This window comes from Oratosquilla oratoria, chromosome 20 (assembly GCF_046742065.1).
Source record: "Oratosquilla oratoria isolate Oo_2021 chromosome 20, ASM4674206v1, whole genome shotgun sequence".
NCBI lineage: Eukaryota > Metazoa > Arthropoda > Malacostraca > Stomatopoda > Squillidae > Oratosquilla > Oratosquilla oratoria.
In genome coordinates, this window is record NC_134796.1 from 41,533,221 (window position 1) to 41,554,004 (window position 20,784).

Consider the following 20,784-nt stretch of genomic DNA (forward strand, 5'->3'; position numbering starts at 1 on the left):
GATGAGGAGGTGAGTAGGAGAACAGGGGTACGAAAGGAGCTGGCAGATAGGTTTGATGGAAATTTATTGGGCTGGTATGGATACATGGGAAAATGAGTAAAGGCAAATAAATAAAAAGAGTGTAGAAATCAAAGGTGGATGGACTGAACCTGAGGTGATAACCAAGGATGAAAGGGGTGGGTTGGGTAAAAGGAACTTTGAGCAAGAGGGAATGTCTGTTGAACAGTTAAGGGAAAAAGTAGGGGATAGGTGTGAGTATAGAAGGGTTGTGTATGGATGATATTTTGATGCAGCCCAAAGGGGTTTCTCCTCATCTTCTCTATTTTCCACACAAGGAGATTAGGAGGAAGGGTTGCCATATAAGTAAAGTGGCCCTGCTGTGGATATGCTGTGTCTTGCTGCATTGCTTCAGACCTAGGCAGTGGACATGTGACAGTGATGACCCTTCATCCACAAGGAGCTAAGATGAGAGGGAAACAATGGGTGGGAGTGAAATTGGTGGGGGTGGTTGCATATCTTGGCTGGCTATCTCCCTTATAAGGGGGGAATCAATCAATTAATCCGTTGCCCCTGGTCTCTCTTGTAGAAAACTCATGGCTTACACAACCAGCATCAGCATCCAGGCCAGACTATAAGTACAGGACAAAGAGCCAATGCATCATTTAGGACAAGATATTTGAACCTATCTATCTATATACTAAGGGCCTTTCTCTCCCTAATAAGGGAGGTAGCTTGCTAAGGTTTACACCCAATCCCACTCATTCCACTCCCATCTACTACCCATTATTTTCCTCTCATCTTAGCCTCTTGTCTTGTGGACAAAGGATCATCCCTGTCTCCTGCCTACTGTCCAAATCTATATTCCACATATTCCAAGAGCTCTTAGTCCTTAGGATAACATCATTGGTGCTTGGCCTACTAGGGGACAAAATGATGAGCTCCAGGTCTCTAACAAATCTTAATCCAGCTCATACCTTCCTTGCAAATTTTGTTTAGGTTAACAAGAGGCAACTTTATCCAGTTAGAATAAAAAACAATTTTTGTCCATTATCCTCCAAGTCTGCCTCTCAGCTGAATAAAATCTTTTTACATTGGCAGTAACAAAATTTACAATGATAGTTACCGACTCAAAGACTAATTGCAGAAGGAAATTTAAAGGCTGAACATGATGGATTACAATGATGAAAAATATGGTAGTTATGGTGATGATGATGATGACAATGTTGTAATAATAATAATGATGATATTAATGATAATGGTAATTATGACAAGTTCTTTGGGACTGATCATACACTTATAGTTGTAACATTCAGATTATGTGTCAAGTCCATGAGACATTAACATGTAATCCACCTGGATTTCATTTGGAGAAATTCAGGAATGATGCATGTGCCCAGGAAAATCCAGCAGTAGTCTCTATTCAATTAAAAATGTTTGGCACACATGGAAATCCTGAAGAACTGAGTGGGATATCTCCAAGCATGAAACTGTAAGCTGCTGAGGAGTGCATTGGTGAGTGTCTAAAGTCAAGTGGTGTGGCACTGCATGAGACAGTGGAGAACACAAGAGATGAACTGTGTTGTCAGATTAGCAAGGGACCTGGGCCTACCAAGAATCTGAACTATTACAAGAATGGATAAGGAGAGGTATGTCAAGGGCCGTCTCCATGCAAATGACCTAAGGGCTGCTTACTAATACCTGAAGAAACTCCAAACCTGTAACCCAGTTGAACACTTTTCAAACTCTTGTATACTTATAATTGTTCACTGCACACATATCTACTGCATTCCTTCAATCTTGGATCAATACATTCAATCACACATCAGCCCCACAGTAGAATCCCTCTCAAGAGAAGAACCACATTAGGACACCTGCGTTCACGACACCATCCAGCATTTAAACAGCACCAACACAAAATAAGAATATAAGAATGGGGGAGACTGTAATAGGCCATAAGGCATACACTAGATAGTTCCATGTCCATTACCACCTATCATCCCCATCCATAAAGTTATCTAATCTTCTCTCAAAACAACCAATTGTTTCAGCGCTGACTACATGGTAAGTCTATTCCATTCGTTAACCATTCTATTGGTAAACCAGTTCTTGGATATTTCTTTCTTAAACCTAAATTTGTCCACTCTACACCCATACAACAAGTCCTACACTGCTGTCTTAGTATGATGATCTTGCCTACATCATCCCTTTTAAAGCCCTTGACCCATTTGAATACTTCTATCAGAACACCCCATACTCTATGTCTTTCAAGTGAATGTAAATTAAGGTGCCTAAGCCTACCTTTGTAAGGTAACTTATTTATCCCTTGTATCATTTTAGTAATTCTCCTCTATACTGATTTTAGTGAATTAATTTTCATTCTATAGGATGAATACCAAAATAGGTCTGGCCACAGATTCAAACTGCCCTGAATGCGATCACCATCTAGAAAACACAGAACACCTAATTCTACAATGCCCCACACTAACAATTCTAAGACAACAAGACTATATTTCTTCCCTGAGTGATTTATGGACCCACCTGGTTACTGTTACCAGTTACTTGGGAGATTGGGTTCTTTCGCAGGAGAGACCTGGGGCAAAAGATTGATTAATTGATATATTCAATCATATACCTTATGTAGGCTGGGTAATTATTTGAGGAATAGGATAATAGTGGGTTAAGTTTGCTTGGCCAGGACTTCACTCTCCAGCACACATGCTCCTCTACACTCCCTCATCAGACACCAGGGAAAAAAATACTTTTTTTTTTTTCCAGAGCCATTTTTAATTTTTTTTTCTAAATTTCACCAGAGCCATTTTTCTTTAATTACCAGAGCCATTTTTGATACTTCCAGAGCCATGTTTTTGCAGGTTTGATTTCCTTCAAACTCTTGGAAGGCTAACTCATTACTCATGTAATCTGATGCCAAATAATCCCCAATAAATAGATAAATACTTATGTGCATGAAAAATAACTTACTTTTTTTTTTTTTTAACAAATCAGCCTTTAATTTTGGGGGGATGGGGATGGGTGAAACTGATCGGCAGACACAGTGCCTCTGGTTCCACTGGCAATGGTTGGGAGTGGAAATGCACGACAAGCCTTGCAATACACCGTTAGAGTACCATCACTGCCCCGATCCACTTCAAGCCAATCTAGGTTCCACGAGCATATAGTAGATTCATGCTTTACTGGTTTTCGTTTTCCTTGGCCCTTGCCCGTAGAGTTTGAATTAGGCTTTGCTGGTCCAGAAGCAGTTCCTGCCATCAAAACATTCTCCCTCGATTCTGAAAAGACTGAATCTGAGGGCAAACCATCTTCACTAGAAATTGCTCCATGATGTACGATCATTGAAAGTTTGGCATGGACGTGACGTACGAACGTAGACCTAGCTACCGTAAACCTAAGCTTGCTAATGAATAATTTTTTATTTTTGTATTTTTTATTCTCCCTCCAATGATCCATATTTATGAACTAGATATATAATTATCAAATGTTCATATTTATACTTAAATTTATTTACTTTCAATTACTAACCAAACATTTGATTCTATTTTGTTTTCTCATAAATACTCGAACGAGGTTATAAATGGGATTTCCCAGTTTCCCTCCTAGGCCTCGAGCAAGTTTACATATGTACAGTGTACGTATGCATGCGGTGATGTGGTATTGGGTATGGTACATTGTACATGTAGAAGGCGTGTTGGTTGGGCAGCTAGCTGCATGCAACCAATGAACTTCCCTGCATACAGGTACCATGCAATTCGCAACTAGTGACATTATGTAGCACGATAGTCATGTAGAGTCTACTCAACATGTACTAGTATATGCGCGCATGCAGCTGATACGAAGCTAGGCTAGGTAAGCCATTGAACTCTAGCAGCTATACCGCGTACACATACGTATGTACATCAATAAATTAAAGTTGATTGATGCATTGCGTTTATGATATCGATTGATAATGCAATGATTGATCATGGGTAAGTTGTGTTTGCTCTGATCCTTTCATCAATGGTGATGGGATTCAGGGATTGCCAAATGATGGATAATGCATGAAAAATGTTGAATCTTGCCGTGGGAGTGATTTTTTTGTGGGCGATCGCTCCCGCTATTGGATTTGCGAGAGCAACATTGGAACTTTCCCGAGCGAAATCGCTCGTTGCTCCCGTGTATTTTTTTGCTGTCAGACACCCACACTCGCCTGTCAACAAATGAACAGTACTCATGTGCAATCCAATAATATCTATCTATTATTACAATTCTTTTTTATGTGATGTATTATTCTCCATCCCACTTTAATTCACAGTTTTTGGATGTTCATTGATAGTCCACTTGGTCTGGGTACATCTTCCTGCATTCCTGCTCTATGGGATGATGATAAGCACATCCAGCCCTACAAAGCTACAGAACAGGCCTGTCCACAGAACTGAACTGTTATGGGTGTGACTACCATACGGAAGACAAAGAGCATCTCATTCTACAATACCCAACACTAACACTCCTGCAACATGATATTTCTTCCCTAAGTAATTGTGGGTCCACCTATGGATATAACTGGATACCTGGAAACTGGTTCTTCAGCAAGAGAGACCTGGGGGAATAGATTTATTGATTGATAATGGCACTGATAAGCATTATACAGACAGAGCTAAAATCTTACAAAGTTGGGTGTTGAGATGGTATAATATGTTAATGTGACTTATACTGGAACTGATGACTTACATTTCAGCACAGTGGGCAGCAGTGATAACATAATTTTCACTGTAAAGTACACAACCACAGAAAGGAAAGTTTGATCCTGCGTTCACAATTGCTCCGTGCCATGGGTACTGATTTGGGCCTGTATCTGTGCCACCCACAATGCGGGGGTTGGATATTCCACAGTCGGTTGCTGGTAGGATTTGGAGAAAGATAAAATCATGTAAATTATTGAAACACAAATTAAGTAATATGACATCAGCCATTGTCATCAATGAGGTTTACAATTTTCAATTACAAAAAATTATGAAGACAATTTACATCCATGGAGTCTACATCCATCAGTGTAACACCTGCTAAACTGCATCTAGGATGAGTTTCAATGCATAATACAATATTGCCTTGTAAGTATATGTATATTTATATATGTGTGTGTATTTACCTAAAAAAAGGAGGTACAGTGATGGTGGACTGGCTGGTGAGGTTATTTAATGTTTGCTGGAGAGAGGGTAGTGCCAGAGGACTGGAGGAGTGCCTGTATAGTTCCACTTTACAAGGGAAAAGGGAACAAGTGTGAATGTAGTAGTTTCAGAGGGATTAGCTTGTTAAGTGTAGTTGGGAAGGCTTATGGGAGGATCTTGATTGAGAGGATTAGGAGAGGAACAGAGGAGTAATTGGTGAGAAACAGTGTGGATTTAGGACGGGTACAGGTTGTGTAGATCAGATTTTGTGGTAAGACAGATATGTGAGAAAGCTATAGGAAAGGGGAAGGATGTTTTTTGGGCTTTTATGGATCTGGAAAAGGCTTATGACAGGGTAGATAGAAAGGCACTGTGGGAGGTTTTGCGGATATATGGGATAGGAGGAAAGCTTCTAGGAGCTGTCAAGAGTTTTTATGAGGGTAGTAGAGCTTGTGTCAGGATTAGAAATGGAGAGAGTGAGTGGTTCGAGGTAAAGGTGGGACTTCGTCAAGGATGCGTTATGTCACCCTGGCTGTTCAACTTATACATGGATGGGGTAGTGCGAGAGGTAAATGCAAGGGTAATGGGTCAGGGATTGGAGATGATTAAAGAAAATAGAGAAAATTGGGAGGTGAGCCAGTTGTTGTTTGCGGACGACACTGCGCTTGTGGAAGGATCGGAGGAGGGATTGAGGAAGTTGGTGACAGAGTTTGGGAGAGTGTGTGAAAGAAAAAAGCTGAAGATAAATGTGGGCAAAAGTAAGGTGATGAGATGTTCAAGGGGTGAGAGTGGCAGTAGACTGGAAGTGAGCATTAAGGGAGAGCAACTGGAGGAAGTGGATAGTTTTAGATACTTGGGTGCAAATGTGGCAGGAAAAGGTGGAGTGAAGGTGGAGGTAGAATGTAGATTGAGAGAAGCGAGTAAATGCCTTGGTGGATTAAAAAGTGTAATGAGGAATAGACATTTGGGAATGGATGCTAAAAGGAGACTGTATGAAGGAGTGATTGTGCCAACAGCACTGTATGGGGCAGAAACATGGAACATAAGAGAGGAAGAGAGAAGGAGTTTGAATGTGTTTGAGATGAGGTGTCTGAGAAGTATGATGGGGGTTACTAGGCTAGATAGAGTGAGAAATGAGGAGGTGAGGAGGAGAACAGGGGTGGAAAGGGAGTTGGGAGATAGAGTTGATGAAAGAGTATTAGGATGGTTTGGAACACATGGAAAGAATGAGTGAAGAAAGACTAGTAAAAGAGGTATGGAAGGCAGATGTGGAGGGAGTGAACATGAAGGGACGTCCTAGGATGAGGTGGATGGATGGGATGAAGGGGGCTTTGGGGAAGAGGGGAATGTCTGTTGAAGAAGGATGGGAGAGGACAGAAGACAGGGGTGAATGGAGAATGGTTGTATATGGATGATGTGATACATGAGGTGGAATGGGCAGGGGGATGGGGGGTGAGGTAGTATGTATGAGCAAATTTTGACGCAGCCCGAAGGGATTTCTCCCTGTCTTCTCCTTTTATGTATGGGGGGACGGAGAGGGGGGGTCGCCGATTTAATGAAGCAGCCTTGCTGTGGATGTGCTGTGTCTTGCGACACTGCTTCTGACCCAAGGCAGTGGAAAAGATGCAGGGATGACCCGTCATCCAGGAGGTGCTAAGATAAGAGGGAGGGTGGAGGGGTGTAGAGTGTATTCAGGGATGGAATGGGTGGGAATGATTTTATGCCTTTTTCTTTTTGGCTACTTCCCTTGGAAGGGGGAAAAAGCCTTGATATATTTACCTAGCTGTATTTACCTAGTCGTATTTTGCGGGAAGGGGAGCTATGCTCGTGGTGTCCCGCCATGGTATCTTGCAGTGTCTAGTTTGCTTTTGAACTCATGAATGGTTTTTGCGCATACTATTTCATTATCCAGTTTGTTCCAATTGTCCAAAACTCTAGACTTAAATTCATGTACAGTTTCAACTTAATTATTTCCTTGATTTCCAGTTATCATATTTAGATTTGAACTCGTGTATTTTATGAGCTTGGGCTATATCACCTTCTAAGCTATTCCACATATGCATATGTATGGAAAACTATTTCTTCATATCCTTTGGATATATAGTCTTTCTTTACTCCCATGACCTTTTAAAGTCCTCCTTTGTCTTTAATCAGATATCTTCTGTCAATGCAATCTAACCCCATTAGTGAATTGAATACTGTAACACTCCCAAGTCTTTCTCCTCTTTTGCTTTTGTAATGTGTTCACTTCGAAAGGAATAGTTAAAGAATGTTTTTATTACCACTATTGCCCATTTCCAGTACTTTGCATTTTTTTTGTATTGAACTTCATTTCCCATTCTTGGCTACATGCAAAAATAGTGTCTAGATCCTTTTGCAATAGTCTACAATCCTCTTCAGTTTTCACTCTTCTCATGATTTTTGCATCATCTGCAAACATGTTGGCATAGCTTGTTGTTCCTTCCACCATGTCATTAACAGACATGAAATATTACTGGTGCAAGCACTGAACCTTGTGGAACTCTGCTCATTACTGCTCTCCATGTTGACACATTATCTTTTACTACTATCCTCATGTATATTTCCTTCAAAATGTCTTTCATCCATTCTAGTAGTTTGCCACTCAGTCCTTCAATATGATCTTATTTTCACATAAGTCAACTGTGAGGAACTTTATCAAATGCCTTCTCTAAGTCGAGTTTCACACAGTCACCCTCAAGCAAAAGCTTAAAGGATCAACACATGACCTTCCAAATATGAAGCCATACTGTCTTCCTCAATGTTTATTTTTTCAAGATATTTGGTCCAGCAATCTTTCACAATCCTTTCACATAAGTTCACTATTGTGCTAGTGAGTGAAAATGGCTTATAATTTATTAGTGTCTCCTTGTTTCCACCTTTGTGAATTGGCCTTTTCCAATCAAGCATCACAATGTCTTCATTCAATGAACATGTAATAAGACTGAATCTTGTTAGTTTATTGTTTCCTACATCTTTTAATTATCCAGTTTGAGATCCCATCAGGTCCTGAAGCATTTGTCACATCCAAAAGGTTGAGCGCTTCCCTCATTTCTACATTTATATCTGCTAAACCTGGTTTTTTTATCCCCTTGCTCGTTTCCAAAAAAAATTGTGCTCTTTTGTGAAGACTGATTGGAAACTTTCATTTATTATCTCTGCCTGGGATGGAATGGGTGGGAATGATTTTATGCCTTTTCCTTTTTGGCTACCTCCCTTGTAAGGGGGAAAAAGCCTTGGTGTATGTATGTATGTATGCCTGGGATGAGGGCTCTTCAAAGACCTCACCACCCACTATTAACTTGGTTATTTCTTCCATGTCTTAATTTACCATTTATAAACTTGTAAAATAATTTCAGTTTATCTTTGCAGCTATCTACTATCTCTTTCAAATTTGCTTTCTTTATCCCTTCGAATTCTTGTATAGTCATTCCTAGCTTGTTTGCAAGCTTCTTTTGTTGTTTTATTGTTTCTTTTCTTACTCCATTTTTCCTAAGCCACATCCCCTGTCCTTTTTTTTTTTTTTTTTTTTTTTTTTTGCAATTTCATACTTTTTGTTATACTAGTCCTGTTTCTGCTTCTTCCTTTCTTTAGTCTTTGGCATGTTTGTTCACTCCCAGGTTGTAAATGTCAAGAAGGATTTCCCAATTCATCCTTATTTCTATGGTATTCATAAATTCCTCCCAGTTTGTATCTTAAAAAAAAAAAAAAAAAAAAAAAAATCTGCTTTCCTAAAAATTGAGTCTCCCTTGCCTATGTGATTCATTCCTTGGCTCTATTTCCTCATCCTCCAGCTGATCCGGCTGAAAGTCAATTGTAACATGGTCATTTTTTCCCATTGGGCAAAGGTAGTTCAAAGAGCTGATGATGTTTGGCTCTTTGGTTAGTAACAGATCTAATCTTGTGGAAGTGTCATTTCTTACCTGAGTCACTCCCTTTACCCACTGGGTCATTGTGTTCTCCATTGCTATATTTAACAGGATATTTTCCCAAGAATCTGCCTTGCTGCTTGCTTACCATTCCTCCCAGTTGAGCTCACCACAATTAAAATCTCCAATAAGGACTATGTTGCTTCTTTGTTCGATATTTTACTTTAGAAGAGCTGTGTCCAATAACATTTCTTGATTTGCAGTTTCATTTCAAACTCTTGTCCCAGGGGTGGGTGGGGGGGATATATTCCACCATGAAATCTCTTTTATTGTGCCCTTTAGTACTAATCTTTGGGTGAATTTCTTCAGCTTTGCCTTCACTTCTGATTTGCATCTTCCACCTTTATGTTACCTCTCACAACAAACATTAACCTTTCATCCTTTTTATATTTTCTGTCTCTTTTCCAGGAAGTGTATCTATTGTTCCCCAACTGTATATAATTTTTTGGGGTGTTTAGTCTCCAGTAGACACAAAATATCAGGCTCGTTTATCCTTAAGTAGTCATTTATCTCCAACCTAGCTGATAGTAAACCATCAACATTAGCATATGCTATTCTAAGTAGTGCTTCCTTTGCAATAATGCTTTCCTAGTAGCCTAATCTAATAGTAAGGAAAGGATTGTATAGTGGAATAATATTCAATCTACAGTTGGATGATACACACCTGAATAAGTCATCGGTTAAACACGTTTTCCCAGTGTTACTTCGATTGATGATAATGGTTGTTTCATCCCTATTTTCTAGTAGTCTTGTACCAAATAAAGTAACAACAATAAATAAGGATTGAATACTGTACTTTATCAATACTTGTATTAACAAAATTGCGAGTCTTTGAATGAGGAAATGATAAAAAAGAAAAATTTAACTACACTAATAAGACCAAAACTCGAGTATGCAGCAACACTATGGACACCCAGTACCAAAAAGAATATAAAAAAATGAGAAAAAATACAGAGCAACAACAAAACTGGCTCCAACTCTTTCCAAAATGACATAAGACCAAAGACTGTCCAAATTAGAATTACCAACTCTGGAACAAAGAAGGGGAAGAGGAGACCTACTATCTATAGAATTATGAAAGGAATGGAAATCTTAGATAAGAATGATTTATTGAAATGGGACAATGGAAAAACAAGAAGACACGAAAAGAAACTCAAAAAAGATAATTACAGAAGAGATCTGAAAAAAAAAATAAATAAATAAATAAATAAATAAATAAATAAATAAAGCTTTCCACACAAAGTGATAGATACCTGGAACAAATTAGACAATGAAACAGTGTGTGCAAACACAATTCAAGATTTTAAGAAAAACTTGACGCTGAAAGATACAAAGACGGGTCATCACGAGCTTAGCTCCCTTCCCATGTAATACAACTAGGTAAATACAAGGGGTAGCAACAGAACTGGTCTCCAGCCTGGCAGGTAAACTATATGAGAAAAGACTAAAAGCACTGAGTCTTCCAACTTCGAAAGACCAAAGAGAAAGAGGAAATGTGATTACAGTATTCAGGTCACTAAACAGGATAGATTACACTGACAGAAGAGATCTCCTAATTTAGGATGGGAGGGCATGGGAACAAATTAACAAAGTACATATGTCTAAAGGATGTAAAGAAATGCAATTTTCCATACAGATGCATAAATACTTTGAATAGCTTAGGTGATAGAGCCCAAGCTAGAACAATACATGAATTAAAATCTAGATAAAGGATATGGATTAAGTTGGAATTGTACATGAATTTGAGGCTAGGTATGATGAAAATTTACCCTTTTCCAATCAGGCTATATACTAAAAATTGGAGAGTAGGAGACAGGATCTAATGAATGTTGCTCACTTCCTGTATCCTACAATTACATAAATACAATTACATAAACACACAAAGAAATGATAATGAATTGTAATTTAATGAAATCCAAGAATTATAAACCAGTTGTTTGACTATTTAGGAGTGAGATTTTCCATTACTATATAATGAGTAGTGCAAGACCAAGGTTTAGCTCAAATTTCATATTTCAAATTGTTATCCTATTATCTGACTTCTCCTGGTGTGTTACTAACCATGGAAACTAGTGTACCTTTGAGAAAGACATTCATACTAAACTTGCAAATGGAGATGAAACACTTACGGCATGTAGTTTCTGCTAAGAGATTTTGTGATTCTGGTGATCCTGAAAAATAATGATAATAATGAATAAATGATTACATACATATATACACAAATCAAATCAAATGTATCATCCGAGGAAAAATGCCTGATTTCAAAAGGTTATAAATTGATTACTCATACAGAGACTTTATATACATTTAACAATTCCATCAGATTAAGAAGATCATAAGTAAAATCAATGGGGTAGGAGTCAGATGATAAGAATTTTGTAGGCCACATTCTCTAAGTGGGAAATGAGTTTCCTAACTCAAATAAAATAATTTGTTGGGAGGGGCCTCAAAAACAAAAACAACAGAACACACTAGGTAAATACACACACCAACACTTAGCAAGTTGACATACGAACAAAGATTGGACAAACTAAACTTACTAACTCTGGAGCAGAGAAGAGAAAGAGGCGATTTGATGACGATCTATAGAATTATGAAAGGGATGGAAATCCTTGATAGGGATGATCTACTTAAATGAGACTGAAGAAATACAAGAAGACATGAGAAGAAACTTAAGAAGGACAGTTACAGAAGAGATTTCAAAAAGGACAGCTTTCCACACAGAGTAATAGATACATGGAATAAATTGAAAGAGAAAACAGTGAGAGCTAAAACTACACATGATTTTAAGAAAGAACTGGATGTGGAAAGAAACAACTGCGGGTCACTATGAGCATAGCTCTTCTCCCGCAAAATACAACTAGGTACAACTAGGTAAATACAAACAGTAGTAATTAGAGACAAATACTTGAATTGGGAAGAAATGATAAGTGGTGTCCCACAAGGTTCGGTATTGGCTCTAATCATGTTTGCCATATATATAAATGACATGGATGAAGGAGTGGAGTGTTGTATGAATTTCTTCACAGATGACACAAAAATTCTGAAGAAAATAAGAACAGAGGAAGATTGTGAATCATTACAGTTAGACCTAGACAAAATCTGGAAATTGACTAAAGAGTGGGAAGTAAACTTCAATATCAAGAAGTGTAGTATAATGGAGTTTGGAAAGTAAAAATAGAATATCAAGAAATTATAAAATTGGTGAAGAAGTCAAAAAAGTGAACTCGGAAAGAGACCTTGGAGTAATAATCAGCAAAGACATGTCACTGGACAAACATATCAATAAAATAGTTGGAGAAACCTTCAACCTATTAAGGTCAATGAAAGAGGCATTTGACTATTTGGATGAGAAAATTATTTTAAAAAATATTACTTACACTAATAAGACCAAAACTGGAGTACGCAACAACACTATGGACACCCAGTACTAAGAAGAATATAAAGAAATTAGAAAGAATACAAAGAGCAATAACAAAGTTGGCACCAACTCTTTTGAAATTAACAAATGAACAAAGATTGTCCAAATTGGAACTACCAATTGGAACAAAGAAGAGAAAGAGGAGATCTACTGACTATTTATAGAATCATGAAAGTAATGGAAATCCTAGATAGAGATGATTTATTAAAATGGGATAACGGAAAATGAGAGGACATGAAAAGAAACTCAAAAAGGATAACTATAGAGTGGTGGATATCTGGAATAAATTAGATGAGGAAACAGTGTGTGCAAACATCATTCAAGATTTTAAGAAAAAATTTGATGCTGAAAGATACAAAGACAAGTCACCACGAGCATAGCTCCCTTCCCATATAATACAACTAGGTAAATACAACTCATTGCCCATCAGATCATGAGTGCCAACTTGTGGTACAGTGATGCTGAAGAAATTTCAGCCCTGGGCAGGACTCAAGCTCAGAACTCAAGCTCAGATTGCTGAATTAATAGTCAAGAATGGTACCACTGCACCGCTCAGCCATGTTATGCATGTGAGCATGTATTTTTACCTAGTTGTATTTACCTAGTATTTTACAGGAAGAGAGCTATGCCCGTAGTGACCCGCTATTGTATCTTTCCACATCCAGTTTGTTCTTATAGTCATGTATAGTTTTAGCACTCACTGTCTCCTCATTTTGTTCCAGATATCTATCACTCTGCATGGGAAGCTATTCTGTAACTGTCCTTCTTAAGTTTCTTCTTGTGTCCTCTTGTTTTTCTTCTGTCCCACTTTAGTAAGTCATCTCTATCAAGAATTTCCATCCCTTTCATAATTCTGTAGATGGTTAGCAAATCACCTCTTTCTCTTCTTTGTTCCAGGGTTGGTAGATTTAGTTTATCCAATCTTTGTTCGTATGTCAAATTGGAGAGTGTTGGTGCCATCTTTGTCATTGCTCTTTGAATTCTTTCTAGTTTCTTTATGTTTTTTTGGGGAATTAGGTATTAACCTATTTGTATTTTGTGGGAGAAGAGCTATGCTCGTAGAGACCTGCAGTTGTATCTTTCCGCATCCAGTTCTTTCAGTCATGTATACTGTAGTTTTAGCACTCCCTGTTTTCTCTTTCAATTTATTCCATGTATCTATTACTCTGTGTGGAAAGCTGTTCTTTTTCAGATCTCTTACTGACCCGCTCACGTGACCTAGCCACGTGATTTGACCCACAGCTTCCTAGAGGCCCATGGGTGGGACAAAGCCTAGTTGAGGAAATACATGTAGTACCAGCATCAGCCAGTGGTGACTAAACTGCACCTCAGCCAACCACATGATGATGAACACTGGATTCATTGAAGAACACATACACTCTGACATAGACTTGTCCACTGGTATGGAGCACATATCTCATTTTTTCATATACATTTCTTCAAGTTCAAGGTTTTCCATCTTATCAGAATTTCTTTTCCCACTCATAATCTTCAGCCTCTTCCTGTGCACCCTAATACTGCATGTCTACATTCTTTCTTTCTTTATTTTTCTGGTCAATATTCATGTGAACTTTGTAACTACATTCATATTGTATCTATATTTTCCTGTCAGTATTTTCACAACAAATATTCACCTGAACACTTGACTTCCTCAAACATGTGATTTGTTTTCTGTGTAAACACATTTTGCAAGGATCAACCAGTATATTTATTTCTTACCTCCCACTTCCAGGCTCTAGAATTCTCTTCCCCCAGACATCTTCCTACATGTTTGTGACTGAGACTTCTTCGAAATTTGAATTTAAAGATACAAAACACCTTCCCTATTCTGGTCTTTGATTTTGAATTGGTATATCATTCATTCTATTCATCCTAAGGCAGGCATTTCACTCAATTTCTCCTTTTTTTGGAGTTAGGGGATATGTTTTGCTACTCTTTGGATTATGTTGAAAAAGTACCTTGGGCTTTGACGGTGCAAGTAAATCCAGATGCTTCCTTTGTATGATCTGTAGTGAAGTCTATTCTTAGGCGATTCGATGATGAGGAGTAAGTCAAACCATTCTTTTTTCCACAATACCTGTTGCAGAAAAAAAATATATATATATTTCATGATTGACTTTGTCTATTTGCATTTGTTTATGTGTCAAAACATTTGCAGCCTACATGTGTGAGTAATTTCTATAAACCTAACATTATTTGAAAGCTCATACACATATACAGTGGAGGACTTACTTCTGGACAAAAATGTCATTGTCAAAGATGGACATGTAATCATTTATGCAGTTCTTGGATGTCTCCAGCAAGAATTCTGTGCAGACTACTTCCATTGTTGTATCACTGTCACTTGTCTAAAAACAATGGGGACAACAGTCAAACTATTATTACTAAAGTTTAAAAATATACACATTTAGGAATGGATGTTAAGAGAAGGAGAAGATTGTATGAAGGAGTAATTGTGCTGACAGTACTGTAGTCTTCCATGGAGCAATATGCTTACTTATGCTATTCAATCTGGAAAAGGCTTACGATAGGGTAGACAGAAAGGCACTGTGGGAGGTTTTGCGGATATACGGGATAGGAGGAAAGCTTTTAGGAGCTGTCAAGAGTTTTTATGAGAGTAGTAGAGCTTGTGTCAGGATTAGAAATGGAAAGAGTGAGTGGTTCGAGGTAAAGGTGGGACTTCGTCAAGGATGCGTTATGTCGCCCTGGCTGTTCAACTTATACATGGATGGGGTAGTGCAAGAGGTAAATGCAAGGGTAGTGGGCAAGGGATTGGAGATGGTTAAAGAAAATGGAGAAAAGTGGGAGGTGAGCCAGCTGTTGTTTGCGGACGACACTGCGCTTGTGGAAGGATTGGAGGAGGGATTGAGGAAGTTGGTGGCAGAGTTTGGGAGAGTGTGTGATAGAAGGAAGCTGAAGATAAATGTGGGTAAAAGTAAGGTGATGAGATGTACAAGGGGTGAAAGTGGCAGTAGGCTGGAAGTGAGCATTAAGGGAGAGTGACTGGAGGAAGTGGATAGTTTTAGATACTTGGGTGCAAATGTGGCAGGAAAAGGTGGAGTGAAGGTGGAGGTAGAATGTAGATTGAGAGAAGCGAGTAAATGCCTTGGTGGATTAAAAAATGTAATGGGGAATAGACATTTGGGAATGGATACTAAGAGGAGACTATATGAAGGAGTGATTGTGCCAACAGCACTGTATGGGGCAGAAACATGGAACATAAGAGAGGAAGAGAGAAGGAGTTTGAATGTGTTTGAGATGAGGTGTCTGAGAAGTATGATGGGGGTTACTAGGCTAGATAGAGTGAGAAATGAGGAGGTGAGGAGGCGAACAGGAGTGGAAAGGGAGTTGGGAGATAGGGTTGATGAAAGAGTATTAGGATGGTTTGGACACATGGAAAGAATGAGTGAAGAAAGACTAGTAAAAGAGGTATGGAGGGCAGATGTGGAGGGATAGAACATGAAGGGATGTCCTAGGATGAGGTGGATGGATGGGGTGAAGGGGGTTTTGGGGAAGAGGGTAATGTCTGTTGAAGAAGGATGGGAGAGGACAGAAGGCAGGGGTGAATGGAGAATGCTTGTATATGGATGATGTTGTGATGCATGAGGTGGAATGGGTGGGGGGATGGGAGGTGAGGTAGTATGTGTGAGCAAAATTTGACGCAGCCTGAAGGGATTTCTCCCTGTCTTCTCCTTTTATGCATGGGGGGACGGAGAGGGGGGTTGGTTGGTAATTTAATGAAGCGGCCTTGCTGTGGATGTGCTGTGTCTTGCAACACTGCTTCTGACCCAGGGCAGTGGACAAGGTACAAGGATGATCCAGCATCCAGGAGGTGCTAAGATAAGAGGGAGGGTGGAGGGGTGTGGAGTGTATTCAGGGATGGAATGGGTGGGAATGATTTTATGCCTTTTCCTTTTTGGCTACCTCCCTTGTAAGGGGGAAAAAGCCTTGGTATATGTATGTATTTCCCAACCCCTGAACCAGAGTTTAACACCACTGTACTCTCCTATACAGATGACCTAACAACTATAACTCACTAATGTACTCTCTTATACAGCATGCAGGTGACCTAATAATTATAACTCACCATAGTAACTACAAAAATAACAGCCAAGAACACTTAAGTCTACTTGAACAAACTAGAGGAATGGCCCAGAAATAGCAGGATGAAAGCTTCACCCCAAAAACCAACAATAACATTGCTTGCTTACTCCAGGCAACCATGAAAAAATATATACAACATAACTAAATGGCTAAGCCCTTTCACTGGGAAAAAACCCTAGAATTCTAGGCCTCATACCTAATACCCATATGACCCACATATCAAAGATCTGGCAGTGAAAATCTACAAGAAAATAGACCTACTAAAATCAATCACAAGCATGGATTCTGAACAACAGAAAGAAACTTTAAGTGCTTTCAGCAATTCATGGAGGAGAAATAGGGAAGGATGAAGTGAAAGCAGCTGTTTAGATGATGAGAGCAGGTAAGACACCTGGGTTGGATGGATGCCATGCAGAATGTCTGAAGAAAGGAGGTACAGTTATGGTGGACTGGCTGTTGAGATTATCTAATGTTTGTTTAAGAGAGGGTAGAGTGCCAGAAACACAACTTTCCACATAGATGTATTGACTTAATGAACAAATTAGAATAAGCAATCCAGGCAGACAAATTAGATTATTTTAAAACGAAGTTTGACTAATGGATACATTGACAAATATAAAATATCTATTCTGGTTTCTGAAAACAAGCAACATTATCATAATATTGACAGAACAACACCTGTGTATAGGGTAGTAGGGGTATACAGATTTGTCATCAGCCATAATGCGTTCTTACACACAGTCAGTTCTGACCATCAAAATTCATGTTTGTGCAGTTATTTTGCCAAAGCATAAGGGAGACTGAAGGCTTGTGTAAGTCAGTCAGTCCATTACCCCTGGTCTCTCTTGTAGGAAACCAACTGCCCTCAGGTAAACGGCAACAACCTTTGGGTAGGCATATAGTTCAGTCAGGGAAGAAATGTGTAGTTTCTGGGGATTGTTTGCATAGGACATTGTAGAATGAGGTACTTTGTGTTGTCTAAATGGTAGTTGTATCTGAGGCAGTTTGAATCTGAGGCCAAGCATGTCCTGTGCTAGTACTGTTTTAATTTTGGATGATGTCCTGAATGCAAGTGTGTTAATGTGATCTTTAACACGCATGTGAGTTTTTTCTGTGGGGGTGATGTCTAGAGTGTGTGAGTGAAGAATAGAGTTTGGTGATCTTTCTTGAAGAGCTTGTTTGGTGATCTGAGTAAGAATGGGTTCACGTGTGAAACAGGTGGAAGGTTGTTGTACACTTTTTATGTTCTGCTGGTGATGCCTGAGTGATGTATAGTGAGGAGGGTGTATGGTAGTTTAAGTTCTGGCAATGAACTACTTTCCTATAATTTTCATGTCATGTATTATGGAGAGGATTTTAGTTTCTGTGTACAGGTGTCCAACTGGGGTGATTTTGGTGCATAAGTTTTCTTGTTTTTGTCTTACTGATTGTTGGGAACCATGCTGTGGAATCATGGTCAAGGCTGGTTCTTATGAACTGCTTGAAGATTAGAGTTTCTTTCATTTGTCCAAATTACATGGTTGTGACGGATTTTAGTAGGTTTATTTTCTTGTTAACTTTCATTGTCAGGTCTTTGACATATAGACTGAGGGTCATGAGTATCAAATGAGCGGCTAATCTTAAGGTTCTTTTCCAATAGAAGGCCTTGGCCATTTACTTTTACCATAGGGTGTTTTTCCTTTATTCCTAGTTGTTTGGAGTGAGTACTGTTACTATTAGTTTCTGGGGTGAGGCTTCCATTCTCCTATTTCTAAGCCATTGTTCTAGTTTGTTCATGCAGGCTTGGGTGTTCTTGGCTGCAATTTTGCAGTTACTATGTTGGGTTATCATTGTTAGGTCATCTGTGTAGGAGAGTGCACTGGTATGAAGTTTTGATTCTGGGGTTGGGAAATCACACATGTATGGGCAACATCCAAGATCATGGTGATGGCTGCAAAGTCATGTTCAATCTTACATTTACTGGCAATTTCATTCATATTGAATGATCCACCAATCAGGATTGAGCAAAGATGGAACAATCAATTTACACATATATGGAAAAAGCATTTCAAGGTTCAATCTTAAAAAAAAAAAAAAAAAAAAAAAAAGGACTTATTGTCTGTGGGTACCTCTGGTGTTCTGCATATACTATCTTACCTCAAAAGTCCATTCACAGTTATGATTGTTTAGGTAATTTTCTGGATAGTTCTCTGACTTGAAAGTGGCGGTCTGTCCAGCATTCAGTGTCACAGGCACACCACAGGATGCAGCTATACCTGGGTAAAGAATGCTTAAATGAACGGGTCATTCTTTATTTTCTCATCACATCATGGTCAAATAAATTATGGAAAAAAAAAAAAAGTGACCAGTTAACACCAACCTAGTGTTGATCTTGGAGCCCAGGCTAGGTCTTCATTTTGTGGAAAGGTTGTTTCATTGGCTTGGGACAGGTCTCTCTTCTGGATGTTGTGGCTCAATTTTTGCCTCAGCTTATAGGCCTCCTGTGCATTGGAGATGGCCCATTTGGCAAAAACCCTGTCAAGGATGACAATATTTATACAAGTTATCAAAATCAGTGTCAACGTGAAGACAAATAATCAAAATCATTATTGTGATAGTTCAAATGTGGCAACAGTTATACCATATGATGACAACATGTGTCAAAACCCAAGAGGAAATATATGGTGAAGCAAACCTCAACTCATTACAGAAATATGTGATGGGAAGAGTATACATATAATTACAGTATACACAAATTGTGGCTAGGAATTATTAAAGCTATTACCGGAGTTGATTTTTATTCCCAAAGAAAATATCATTTTTCCTTACTAATGGAAAACCAATATGTGCGAGTATGTGTATTTACTTAATTGTAGTATACAAGAAAGGAACAATGCTTGTGAGGTCCTGTCTCTTACTGTGTGTGTGTGTTTCATTATGGTTATGGATCATGTGTTGGACTCGTGGTCAACATCTATTACCCTCCTGAATGAGAGCCCAAGGCTCATATAAGGCCAGATTTATGGGTAATGCCGAGCTTTTACAAACACACACACACAATCAGCAGAGAGATGACAACGATTGGACTTAAAGAAAAAAAAAAAAAAGCTTCGTGGATTCGACGAAGAGGTTGTACCTGTGTTGTATTAGCAGGGAAGGGGAAAACTTATGGAGTAATGGGAAGGTGAAGAAAAAGGAGAAGGGGAGGGATTACTGAGGAAAATGGAAGGAAATGAGGAAGGGGACGAACAGGCCCCAGACGTCAGAAGGAATGTCAACAAGAGATGCGCAGATGACAGAGGTGATGTCGAAGAGATTAGTAAAAATGAAAAAATTTGAAATATAGGTAAGGGCAGAGCAATGGAAGGGAAAGATAATTATTTCCATAGATTTAATGAGGGAGGAGATGACAATCTCCCCTGATTAGCAAGTCTAGAGGAAAAACTAGCAAAAATGAATGAACAGTGGGAGGTTAGGTTCAGTCAACTTGCACTGATTACACAAAGAGTTGATAAATTGGAAGAACTAAAGAAGGAGAACCAAAACCTAAATAAAGAAATAGAAGAATTAAAAAGACAGTTAAAAGAAGTAAAGGATGAGAATGAGGAATTAAAGAATAATAATAAAGAGAATAAAGAGTCCATAGAAAAAGAGGTAAGTGGTTGGAAAAAGGTTCAGGAAAATACCAAAATTGAATTTACAGATATAGTGAAACAACAGAAGAAAGAACAAAGTAAGGACACAGTTATTAAGGTGATGAGTGAGAAGGAGAATATAGTAAGAGACTTAGAAGATAAAAAGAAATGTATAATTATGTTAGGAATGGAAGAGAAATATAATCCAAATAGGACCACAAGAGTAAGAGAGGAGAAAGAGTGAGCAGGGTACTGAGAATATTTCAAGAAGGTGAACAGGAAATAGGGAGAGAAATTGATGAAATATATAGAATAGGGAAATACAATGTAGACAAGACCAGACCAATTAAGGTTAAATTCAGGTCACAAACGACAGCGGAGAATGTCTTATCAAAAACAGGAAAACTAGCAGAAAGTGATCAGTACAAACAAGTATGGATAAAAAGAGAATTGAATAAAGGGGAAATAGAGGAAGAGAAAACAAAAAGAATAAAAGCTATGGAAAAAAGGAGAACAGAACAGAGTCAGATGAAGAGAAA

General features: G+C 38.6%; 1 protein-coding gene across 1 annotated transcript in view; it reads right to left on the reverse strand.

Annotated features, from left to right (window-relative positions):
• Positions 1–20,784, reverse strand: part of LOC143036492 (transmembrane protease serine 9-like) — a 73,319-nt gene that overhangs the window by 38,074 nt on the left and 14,461 nt on the right. Inside the window, exons 3-8 of the mRNA XM_076203902.1 lie at positions 18,991–19,145; positions 18,768–18,886; positions 14,760–14,875; positions 14,486–14,604; positions 11,236–11,277; positions 4,723–4,891 (exon numbers count right to left, since the gene is read on the reverse strand). Of these exons, the coding sequence (XP_076060017.1) occupies positions 4,723–4,891; positions 11,236–11,277; positions 14,486–14,604; positions 14,760–14,875; positions 18,768–18,886; positions 18,991–19,145 (720 nt within the window). The remainder of the gene's footprint in view (positions 1–4,722; positions 4,892–11,235; positions 11,278–14,485; positions 14,605–14,759; positions 14,876–18,767; positions 18,887–18,990; positions 19,146–20,784) is intronic.